Source organism: Physella acuta, unplaced genomic scaffold, assembly GCF_028476545.2.
Source record: "Physella acuta isolate Inbredline_101_S28 unplaced genomic scaffold, ASM2847654v3 ptg000571l, whole genome shotgun sequence".
NCBI classification, from domain to species: Eukaryota; Metazoa; Mollusca; class Gastropoda; family Physidae; genus Physella; species Physella acuta.
The window spans coordinates 245,881-257,851 of record NW_026732090.1 but is presented as its reverse complement, the minus strand read 5'-3'; the positions used below and the strand labels follow the sequence as shown (position 1 = coordinate 257,851).

At 39.6% G+C, this 11,971-nt stretch overlaps 1 protein-coding gene across 4 annotated transcripts in view; it reads right to left on the bottom strand.

Moving 5' to 3' along the window:
- Positions 1–7,931: 7,931 nt before the first annotated feature.
- The window catches only part of LOC131946798 (uncharacterized), a 96,243-nt gene continuing 92,203 nt past the window's right edge, over positions 7,932–11,971 (bottom strand). For all 4 annotated transcript variants that reach the window (XM_059307738.1, XM_059307739.1, XM_059307740.1 and 1 more), the window contains exons 12-14: positions 10,455–10,610; positions 8,991–9,079; positions 7,932–8,629 (exon numbers count right to left, since the gene is read on the bottom strand). In XM_059307738.1, coding sequence (XP_059163721.1) covers positions 8,501–8,629; positions 8,991–9,079; positions 10,455–10,610 — 374 coding nt within the window. In that variant the 3' untranslated portion in view covers positions 7,932–8,500. The remainder of the gene's footprint in view (positions 8,630–8,990; positions 9,080–10,454; positions 10,611–11,971) is intronic.

Here is an 11,971-nt window from a genome sequence, read left to right as displayed (position 1 = left end):
AGCAACCGTATCTGTGAAATGTAGCTTACTCTATAGTCTATAGCAGGGGTCTCCAAACTTTTCAGCCCGAGGGCCACATTAACTATCAAATTTCAGTTCGGGGGCCAGTTAGTTCCAGAAATGTCTTTGATTTTTCTGGGCAAAGTTCCTCAGCCATCACCAACAAACGGTTTTTTACGTGGACAAAAAGATCTCCGCGGGCCGGATGAGAGGACCTCGCGGGGCGCATCCGGCCCGCGGGCCGTAGTTTGGAGACCCCTGGTCTATAGCCTCGATCGTATTTGTATAGACATGTCTGGTAGATCTACATGCCTGTGTGCGACCTTATTATGTGGTTTGTGCGTAGGCCACTGCTGCTATATATAGCACATAGTTTTAACACAAATCAAATTCACACATAGCAGACATTAAAAAACTTAAATAATGAGAGATTCGCCGGTTATTTCAAATAAATACAAGAGTGTGAGAGAGTGCGATATATAATATAACGGATCTGGAAGAAACAATTGTAAATATGTGATTGGTCTTAAAGAATATTAATTATGTCAATTTACTATAACTAGATTCTGTAATGTGAACCTAGATCTAGCCACGTTGGTCCTATTTTAAAAAAAATGCATAAAAAACTTTTTAATAACAAGCTTTAATGCACTAAAAAGGAGAAAATAAATGATTCTCTTTAAATATAGCCTATTAAAATAACTAAAAGAATGGCGTGGGTCGCTCTATTTTTTATTGAATACCTTAACTTGAATTCAAGAAGTGACCCACGCTTTTATTTTTAGTTATCAAACATAACTCTGAGAAACTATCGTTCGACCTCTATTACCTCGAATACCACAGCTCTATTTAGTATAGGGGTTATAGACCCTAATCCAGAGGTGTGCGTGGGGCGCCAAATCTAATCTAATCTAGCAATAGTCTGTATGGGGTGCAGTGTTTCTTCCAGACTTTTTTCTCCGGGGGGGGGGGGGGGGGGGGAAAACATGAAATTTTCGGGGGGGGGGGGGTGGGCGGACACTGTTAAAAGTATATATTCTATATAAATTTCATTTCGTTCGGGGGGGGGGGGGCGGTAGACTTTCTCTGATGTGGTGGGTGTCGACAACAGCCCACTAAACTTCTTAAAGTAGAAGGCGCCTTCAATCGACATGCACTAAAAATAAAAATAAATGACTCTTTGTTAAGATATTAGAAATGAAACACTATTTATTTTAAAATCATTTGCTTTCTTCTTATTGTTGCATATTTATATAGATTTATAGATCTAGATTTAATATTGATCCGGATTTTTAAAATTTAAATATTGACAATTTTGTTTCGTAACGATCAATGCAAAGAGAAACAACTGAGTATTTTCGGTAAAATCGTCCTTACTGGGTTATATCCCTTTACGGAAATTTAAAAACAATGTATTAGACTTTATTAGAGGGATCCGGTGGGTGGGGATTCTGAAATTTTTTTAAAGATTTGTAATGGTGAAGGAAGTGATAGGGTAAAAAAAGGCAAAGAGAGAATTACGTTGTTTAGCAATAATAAAACTAAATTCTTATAAAACTTAATTAAATGTTTAGTTTGTTAAACAAGGTAGACTACCACGCTTTACTTTATTAATCAACAGCCTTTTCCAGCGTTACCTCTCTTTTATTTTCTTTCTTTTATGGCCCAACAAGCCTACTTGAACTAGACTAACACTACTAAAAGGCTACCCAAGTTCATTGTATTGATTTTCTTCCTGTCAAACATTGCTTTTTCCCCTCCCAGCAATCAAAAGAAAAAAAGATAAAAACACTGTAGACTACTGTAGGCCTACCATGTAGATGAAGAGTTAGGGGCCGTCCATAAACCTCTGTTGAAGACAGATATGACTTTCAATGCACTAAAATAAGACAGTAAGAATTTGAATGACTTTAGTTCTTATCAAGCATCTTTTGTTGCAGTAGGATTGTAAACTTAAAAGAGATGTAAAGAGATCCTGAAGGAAATTTCTTTCAATATGTGAAGGACCTGAACAGGATTAATATCTCATCAATGAACAAGAAATACAACTCAGCTGCAGTGGCGTAGCGAGGTCGGGTGTCACCCCCCAGAGGCGTAGAGACCCTTCCCAGGGACAAACTTTCAATTTTCGACTTTTGATTTGCACCACCCCCCTCAAACTTTCTTTTGATTTGCACCCCCCCTCAAATTTTTCTCTTTATATTTTGCTATTTTTTTTTGCCTTGGTGTCACCCACCCTAAATGGTGTCACCCGGTGTGGTCCTCAGCCCCCCCCCCTCGCTACGCCTCTGCTCAGCTGGTTACAACTGGGCACACATTTGCTAGACTAGCCTGTAACCTGTGTGGAGTTATTGACCAGGGTACCTTAGTGACAAATCCATGAGCTGCCAAATTGTCTTGAAGAATACAACCGCCCCTTAGGTGAGGTTGACTTGCCAGATGCCATTATGGCAAGGCAAAAAATAATATTAACTGTTGCATGCTGGGGCTTCAATAAAACTGAGTTTGTCTCAGCCAGACAAATAGTGATGATGTATGAAGTGGTTGCTAATTGTCTAAGTCACACAAAAATTGATGTAGATGTCGGAAGCTGATGTTAATTCAGAGCTTGCAAATACTACATGTATGTATACAAGCTGTGTGTGATCAATATGTTTTCTTTTTTTTAAAATAAAGATTACTCTGCATTTCCATGTATATTTTAAATTTAAATAGGAGGCATCACATAGTCCTTTAGTTGATACCTATTGAAATTATTTGTTTCAAAGTATGTTACAGCTATTAGTGAGTCTGACATTTAACCAACATTTGAATGTCATAAAACCATAAATTGTTGTTCTTAATAATCTTAATGCAATACGGGAAATCTCTGTAGGTATCTCTGTAGGTATGTCTATATATATATATATATATATATATATATATATATATATATATATATATATATATATATATATATATATATATATATATATATGTAATAGATTTCTAATAGTTTGGACTGGAGTTCTATATCATTTATATGCTCAATTTTTTAACAATTTTCATAAGCTATAAAAATTGGAATAAGAAAAAAAAAGAATATTTAATTCAAATTAACATCAAATGCACACAACTAATTTATTTATAAAGTCTTCACTTGTGACATAAACCTGCTGATTGACAAGAAAATGAAATCTTTTAAAAATTTGTATTTCGTAATTCAAAAATTGACAACCCAGATCTAGTTTCTAATAAATTTATGTTTATTCTGAAACTTGGCAAACATAGAAACATGAATCAGTTCATGAATGTGGTTTTTAGTGTGTTAACTTATCTGCCCCTGACAGGAGGGTGTGGTCACCTTTTATTGCAAATCTACAAAAAAAAACTGCTTTGTTGTGACTGTTGAACCTGCATGCTGTACAACTCCCTAAACAATGTCTTTTTTTGTGTGGTTAAAACATACAATATTTAATGTATCTGTAGTCAACATCACAAGACACAGTCTTCATTAACAAAGTTAAAATATATAGAACATATTTCAATACACATATATTATACAATTCATGTAGAGTCTTCTTTCCATAAAAACAAACTCTTCAAAAGAAGAGCTTTTTTCATTCTATGCTCACATACAACTAGAGAGAAAAATAGTTGAACTTTTTTCAATTATTCATGAAATAATTTGAATAGGCAGTAGCTTGTAAAGTGTATAAAATACTTTATCTTAACACATTTCTTACATTGTTTCAGAAGGAACAAAAATCCAAAAGATGGAGCATAAAATGAAGTAAATGAGTTTTCTACTGCTGTAGTTACCAGTCAACTTGCCTGAAAACATTTAAAGATGACATCCTATAGTGTTTTTGGGCCAAGTTGAAACCGGTGTAAATAAAAATAGCAACTCCTCAAAATAAGAGAAAATAAAGTTAGGTACCACCTACACAAAATTGAAAATAAAAGGTAGGTAAAATCTACACCCAGTAATGAACAGAGTCAGCCTAGTTTCTCCTTATACATAAGCATTAAATTGAAACCAAAGTTTGAACAAAGTGCAGCACAGGATAAACTCAATCCTTGGTCTAAAAATAAAAAAAATAAATTGTGCACAATAGCATTTTTAATTAAAATATTTTTACAATGACACAAAGATTTATTTACTTGATTGTCCATTACACACAAAAAAGATGCATTAAAATATTTGAATAAAAATGTACTCAACCAATTCATCTGATTACATGGGCAACACTAACTTCAGATTGAACAGACAAACTCGGCTGTAACCAAGAAATGGAATGGGTGATTTCAAAAACTGAGTAGTAACATGCAAACCCACTAATTACATGCACCTAAAGAAACCACTGAAACTGCCTAGGAGAATTAAAGCTATGGTTGCTAATGAGAGCACACATTTATCAAGCATCTAAAAGATGTTATTGTAGATGATGTGCATCTATAAGTAAAACATGTTCATTTAGGTGAAAGATGTTCATGTGAACATTAAAGGCAATGGGATGAGGTAAAGTTTAGCACCGAAGCCTCTCACTGGTACAGAACTTCCTGCTTTGGTATTAGAGATTTTTTAAAGTTGTTGCTGAAATCTTTTCCTTAGACTTCAATAAATGAATGGAATATATATTTCTTCTATAAGCACACGCTGTGTTAGGCTTGTAACATCAACAGGTTAACACAAGTATCAGACTGTGACACAACTGTGGTTTAAATTTAAAAGAAAAGGTCTAATTAATGCATTCTGTCTGTGAAGAAAAGGTCTAGCTAATGTTATTTTAGAAAATGGAACTTATTTTTAAAAAAAAAAACAATTTTTAATGTTTGTGATATGAAATTTTTGATTTTAAACAAATTGGTTTGGTAATAATTTATCTAATCACACAACCCTTACTGATTCCTTTATCACAAAAACCTTATTGTAGAAAAAGCTGGACTAATTTTTATACTAGACAACCTTTTGAATGTCCACATAAACTAGAGACCATGGACCAGATAGATTTATCATCAGTGGCCATATGAATGAGAGGCCACATGAGCTAAAGGCCATGGACCAGATAGATTTATCATCAGAGGCCATATGAATGAGAGGCCACATGAGCTACAGGCCATGGACCAGATAGATTTATCATCAGAGGCCATATGAATGAGAGGCCACATGAGCTACAGGCCATGGACCAGATAGATTTATCATCAGAGGCCATATGAATGAGAGGCCACATGAGCTACAGGCCATGGACCAGACAGATTTATCATCAGTGGCCATATGAATGAGAGGCCACATGAGCTACAGGCCATGGACCAGATAGATTTATCATCAGTGGCCATATGAATGAGAGGCCACATGAGCTACAGGCCATGGACCAGATAGATTTATCATCAGAGGCCATATGAATGAGAGGCCACATGAGCTACAGGCCATGGACCAGATAGATTTATCATCAGAGGCCATATGAATGAGAGGCCACATGAACTATACGCCATGGACCAGACAGATTTATCATCAGTGGCCACTATATAAGCCAACATATACCAACAATTTATGTGTGAGTTTATTTTAAAATTGACCACAGAACAAAAGTTTTATAAATAAATAAAAATTCTCCAGAAATGCATGTAATATTTAAAAAAGAGCAAAAAGAAAAGAAAAATAAATTAATTTAGGATTACAACTTCTTCATATGTTTGTTATTATATCCAATACATAACCAATACTCTCAGAAACAATTGTTCACATTTCACTTGTATTGAGTCACACATTTTAATTTGGTTTAACACTGATGATTTATGTGTTTAATAACTGAAAATTTTTAAAAAAAAAATGAACAACATGGAACAATAGATTTATTTTTTAACTTACAATAATACAAAGCAACAAAGCCTCTTTAAAACTCTTGAAATATAATAAAAGCTGGATTTTGAAAAAAAATACAATTTACCTGTTATAAAAACTAATTTACTGGATTTTTTAAAAAAATAATAAAAAAGAAATATTTGTGAAGAGCAGAGGGCAAAAAAATCAATCATTTATTTAAAAGACGCAACAAGTAATATGATGAATAGAAAGATGGGGTTAAAAAATGTTTGCTGAAAATCTTTTTGTTCTCAAGGGAGGTAAGCCATTATGTAAGGTCCATAGCAGGCATGGAAATAAATGGCCAACAAAAAAAATAATTAAAAGCTTCAAATTACTGATCACAGCCTATATTTAAAAAGCAATTTAAAAATATGTAGCGACTGTTTTGTTCAGAATTGGTATCTAACATTTTTTGTTACATAAAATGATGATCACATCTGTCTAAGTTTAACAACAGCATCTGTCTCACATCAACTACACAAAGTGACTTCGTAGAAAGACAATGAAATGATAACAGCAGCTCAATGAGCGCCAAAATGGGAATGCAGCAAGATGGTTCATCCACTCCGTGTTCTCTGACCCACCCCACAGGACAAGAACAAAGATATTCACATATGGATCCACTACGTGTTCTATGGCCCACAGGACAAGAACAAAGACATTCGCATATGGATCCACTATGTGTTCTCTAGCCCACCCCACAGGACAAGAACAAAGACATTCACATATGGATCCACTATGTGTTCTCTAGCCCACCCCACAGGACAAGAACAAAGACATTCACATATGGATCCACTATGTGTTCTATGGCCCACAGGACAAGAACAAAGACATTCACATATGGATCCACTATGTGTTCTCTAGCCCACCGCACAGGACAAGAACAAAGACATTCACATATGGATCCACTATGTGTTCTATGGCCCACAGGACAAGAACAAAGACATTCACATATGGATCCACTATGTGTTCTCTAGCCCACCGCACAGGACAAGAACAAAGACATTCACATATGGATCCACTATGTGTTCTCTAGCCCACCCCACAGGACAAGAACAAAGACATTCACATATGGATCCACTATGTGTTCTATGGCCCACAGGACAAGAACAAAGACATTCACATATGGATCCACTATGTGTTCTATGGCCCACAGGACAAGAACAAAGACATTCACATATGGATCCACTATGTGTTCTATGGCCCACAGGACAAGAACAAAGACATTCACATATGGATCCACTATGTGTTCTCTAGCCCACCGCACAGGACAAGAACAAAGATATTCACATATGGATCCACTATGTGTTCTATGGCCCACAGGACAAGAACAAAGACATTCACATATGGATCCACTACGTGTTCTCTAGCCCACCCCACAGGACAAGAACAAAGACATTCACATATGGATCCACTATGTGTTCTCTAGCCCACCCCACAGGACAAGAACAAAGACATTCACATATGGATCCACTATGTGTTCTATGGCCCACAGGACAAGAACAAAGACATTCGCATATGGATCCACTATGTGTTCTATGGCCCACAGGACAAGAACAAAGACATTCACATATGGATCCACTATGTGTTCTATGGCCCACAGGACAAGAACAAAGATATTCACATATGGATCCACTACGTGTTCTCTAGCCCACCCCACAGGACAAGAACAAAGACATTCACATATGGATCCACTATGTGTTCTCTAGCCCACCCCACAGGACAAGAACAAAGACATTCACATATGGATCCACTATGTGTTCTATGGCCCACAGGACAAGAACAAAGACATTCGCATATGGATCCACTATGTGTTCTATGGCCCACAGGACAAGAACAAAGACATTCACATATGGATCCACTATGTGTTCTATGGCCCACAGGACAAGAACAAAGATATTCACATATGGATCCACTACGTGTTCTCTAGCCCACCCCACAGGACAAGAACAAAGACATTCACATATGGATCCACTATGTGTTCTCTAGCCCACCCCACAGGACAAGAACAAAGACATTCACATATGGATCCACTATGTGTTCTATGGCCCACAGGACAAGAACAAAGACATTCGCATATGGATCCACTATGTGTTCTATGGCCCACAGGACAAGAACAAAGACATTCACATATGGATCCACTATGTGTTCTATGGCCCACAGGACAAGAACAAAGACATTCACATATGGATCCACTATGTGTTCTCTAGCCCACCCCACAGGACAAGAACAAAGACATTCACATATGGATCCACTATGTGTTCTCTAGCCCACCCCACAGGACAAGAACAAAGATATTCACATATGGATCCACTACGTGTTCTATGGCCCACCCCACAGGACAAGAAGAAAGATATTCACATATGGATCCACTATGTGTTCTCTAGTCCACCCCACAGGACAAGAACAAAGATATTCACATATGGATCCACTATGTGTTCTATGGCCCACCGGACAAGAACAAAGACATTCACATATAAAAACAGATAGGTGCACACGATAACAGACTTGAGATAAGACATTGACATGCACGCAATAACAGACACACATACACATATGAGAACAGACAAATACACACACACACACATGAGAACACCCACACTCACACACATGAGAACACCCACACACCCACAAGAGTCAAACACTGAGCTCCTACGGGTCCCTCCCGGTCTCGCTCTGTACAATATTCTCTGCGCTGGGTGTGCGACTGATCTCTTGGACAAGCTCTTGGTGTTCACTGATCAACTTCTCAAACTCCCTCTGCCGCTGACCAGCGCTCTCCTGGAAAATAAAATTTAAAAAAACTTAGTAGATAAACATTGCTTGGAAGAAGGGGGTGGATGAGGGGGGGGGGGGAAGGAGGAAGATGATAAACAGGTAGGAGATGACACATTCACACAAAGTTTTAATCTTGCTTATTTACATTTACTCAAAAAACAAAAAAAAAAAAACAACAAAAAGCAATTTCTGGATTCTCTAAAAACCTCAGGTTGGAAGAAAACACAGAAATAGAACAGAAAGCTCAGATAAGAGCATCTGATGATTGATGAATGAAGTCTGTACCTCTAGTGAAAAATAAACTCAAAAGAATGTAAGCACAACATTTATTGGAGAAACGCCCAGAAGTAATGAAGGAACTTACCATGATAGATAATGCAATCAGTTCAGATTCTTTGGACTTTGATAATTTCTCAACAATGGAAGTCTTTCTTACTCTGCCCTTTGGAATGTCTGTAAGAAGATTTAGAAAATCTTATACTGAGAACAATAGTACATTTGGGTACCCACTACACCCCTAAATTAGCTAACTAGATCTAGAAGTATATAAGAGATTTATTTTAAAAGGACAGCCAGCAAACAAAATTATAACAGTTAACACATTGGATAAGTAAAATCAATCATTTATCAGATACAATAAATGTATCATAATTATAGGTAAAAAAAAACTTCTCATTTCAACAACAAGTCAAATAAAACTTCTCATTACAAAAATAGGGGAAATAAAAATATTACAACAGGTCAAAGTGACAACCCCCAAACCGGTCAAATAAATTTGACCACCTCCCTTTGAAACCCCTAGAAGTGTCAAACTCTCTTACACCAGGTCAAAGTAACCCCCCCTCCCCCCAACAGGTCGGTCGACCCCCCCCCCCCCCCCCCACACCCACAACAGGTCAAAACGACATCTCCCAAAAGGTCAAAGTATCCCCCTGCACAACCGACTACCCACCTTCTGGCTGGAGCCAGAGGCGTAGCGAGAAGGGGGCGGTGCAGGGGGGGGGACATATGTCCCCGGGCGCCGACCTTGGGGGGGGGGCGCCAAAATGGGTTGGAAAAACAAATTGAAAGTTTGGGGGGGGGTGCAAATTAAAAGTTCGAGGGGGGGGGGTGCAAATCGAAAGTTTGTCCTCGGGCGCCGGGAAGGGTCGCTACGCCTCTGGCTGGAGCTCGTCAGTCTCCAGTGAGTCGATCTCCACCTCAGCACTCTTGCCGTCATCTGTCTCCCCCCCCCCCACCCCACACAAGAGGTCAACCGACTACCCACCTTCTGGCTGGAGCTCGTCAGTCTCCAGTGAGTCGATCTCCACCTCAGCACTCTTGCCGTCATCTGTCTCCCCCCCCCCCCACACAACACACAAGAGGTCAACCGACTACCCACCTTCTGGCTGTAGCTCGTCAGTCTCCAGTGAGTCGATCTCCACCTCAGCACTCTTGCCGTCATCTGTCTCCCCCCCCCCCCCCCACACAAGAGGTCAACCGACTACCCACCTTCTGGCTGTAGCTCGTCAGTCTCCAGTGAGTCGATCTCCACCTCAGCACTCTTGCCGTCATCTGTCTCCCCCCCCCACACACACAACACACAAGAGGTCAACCGACTACCCACCTTCTGGCTGGAGCTCGTCAGTCTCCAGTGAGTCGATCTCCACCTCAGCACTCTTGTCGTCATCTGTCTCCCCCCCCCACCCCACACAAGAGGTCAACCGACTACCCACCTTCTGGCTGGAGCTCGTCAGTCTCCAGTGAGTCGATCTCCACCTCAGCACTCTTGCCGTCATCTGTCTCCCCCCCCCCCCACACACACACAAGAGGTCAACCGACTACCCACCTTCTGGCTGGAGCTCGTCAGTCTCCAGTGAGTCGATCTCCACCTCAGCACTCTTGCCGTCATCTGTCTCCAGCCCCAGCATGATGTCAGCCCCACTGTTGGAGGTCGTCAGACGGGGGCGGGGACGGACGTCAAGGTTGTCGGATAAAACATCACCTGATGGACGGACAAAACTAAATCATCACCTGATGGACGGACAAAACTAAAACATCACCTGATGGACGGACAAAACTAAAACATCACCTGATGGACGGACAAAACATCACCTGATGGACGGACAAAACTAAAACATCACCTGATGGACGGACAAAACATCACCTGATGGACGGACAAAACTAAATCATCACCTGATGGACGGAAAAAACTAAAACATCACCTGATGGACGGACAAAACTAAAACATCACCTGATGGACGGACAAAACTAAAACATCACCTGATGGACGGACAAAACTAAAACATCACCTGATGGACGGACAAAACATCACCTGATGGACGGACAAAACTAAAACATCACCTGATGGACGGACAAAACATCACCTGATGGACGGACAAAACTAAATCATCACCTGATGGACGGAAAAAACTAAAACATCACCTGATGGACGGACAAAACTAAAACATCACCTGATGGACGGACAAAACTAAAACATCACCTGATGGACGGACAAAACTAAAACATCACCTGATGGACGGAAAAAACTAAATCATCACCTGATGGACGGACAAAACATCACCTGATGGACGTACAAAACTAAAACATCACCTGATGGACGGACAAAACTAAAACATCACCTGATGGACGGTCAAAACATCACTCTAGTACTTCGATAAAACATCACCTGATGGACGTACAAAACATCACTCTAGTACTTCGATAAAACATCACCTGATGGACGTACAAAACATCACTCTAGTACTTCGATAAAACATCACCTGATGGACGTACAAAACATCACTCTAGTACTTCGATAAAACATCACCTGATGGACTGACAAAACATCACTCTAGTACTTCGATAAAACATCACCTGATGGACTGACAAAACTAAAACATCACCTGATGGACGGACAAAACATCACTCTTGTACCTCGATAAAACATCACTCAAACACGTTGATAAAACATGAATTGAAATATCTGATACATCGTTGCATGATAGACGTACAAAACTAAACCATCAACAGCCACAGCAACACTCAAACACAGAAGCGCTTAGTGAGCTCCACTAATGCAAGTTTAAAACGTTCTACAATTTCACACCACCCAACATTGCGACATATCACCCATCCACCATAGCCACACACCACCCATCCACCATAGCGACACACCACCCATCCACCATAGCGACACACCACCCATCCACCATAGCGATACACCACCCATCCACCATAGCGACACACCACCCATCCACCATAGCGACACACCACCCTTTTATCATAGAGACACACCACCCATCCACCATAGCGACACACCACCAATCCACCATAGCGACACACCACCCATCCAACATAGCGACA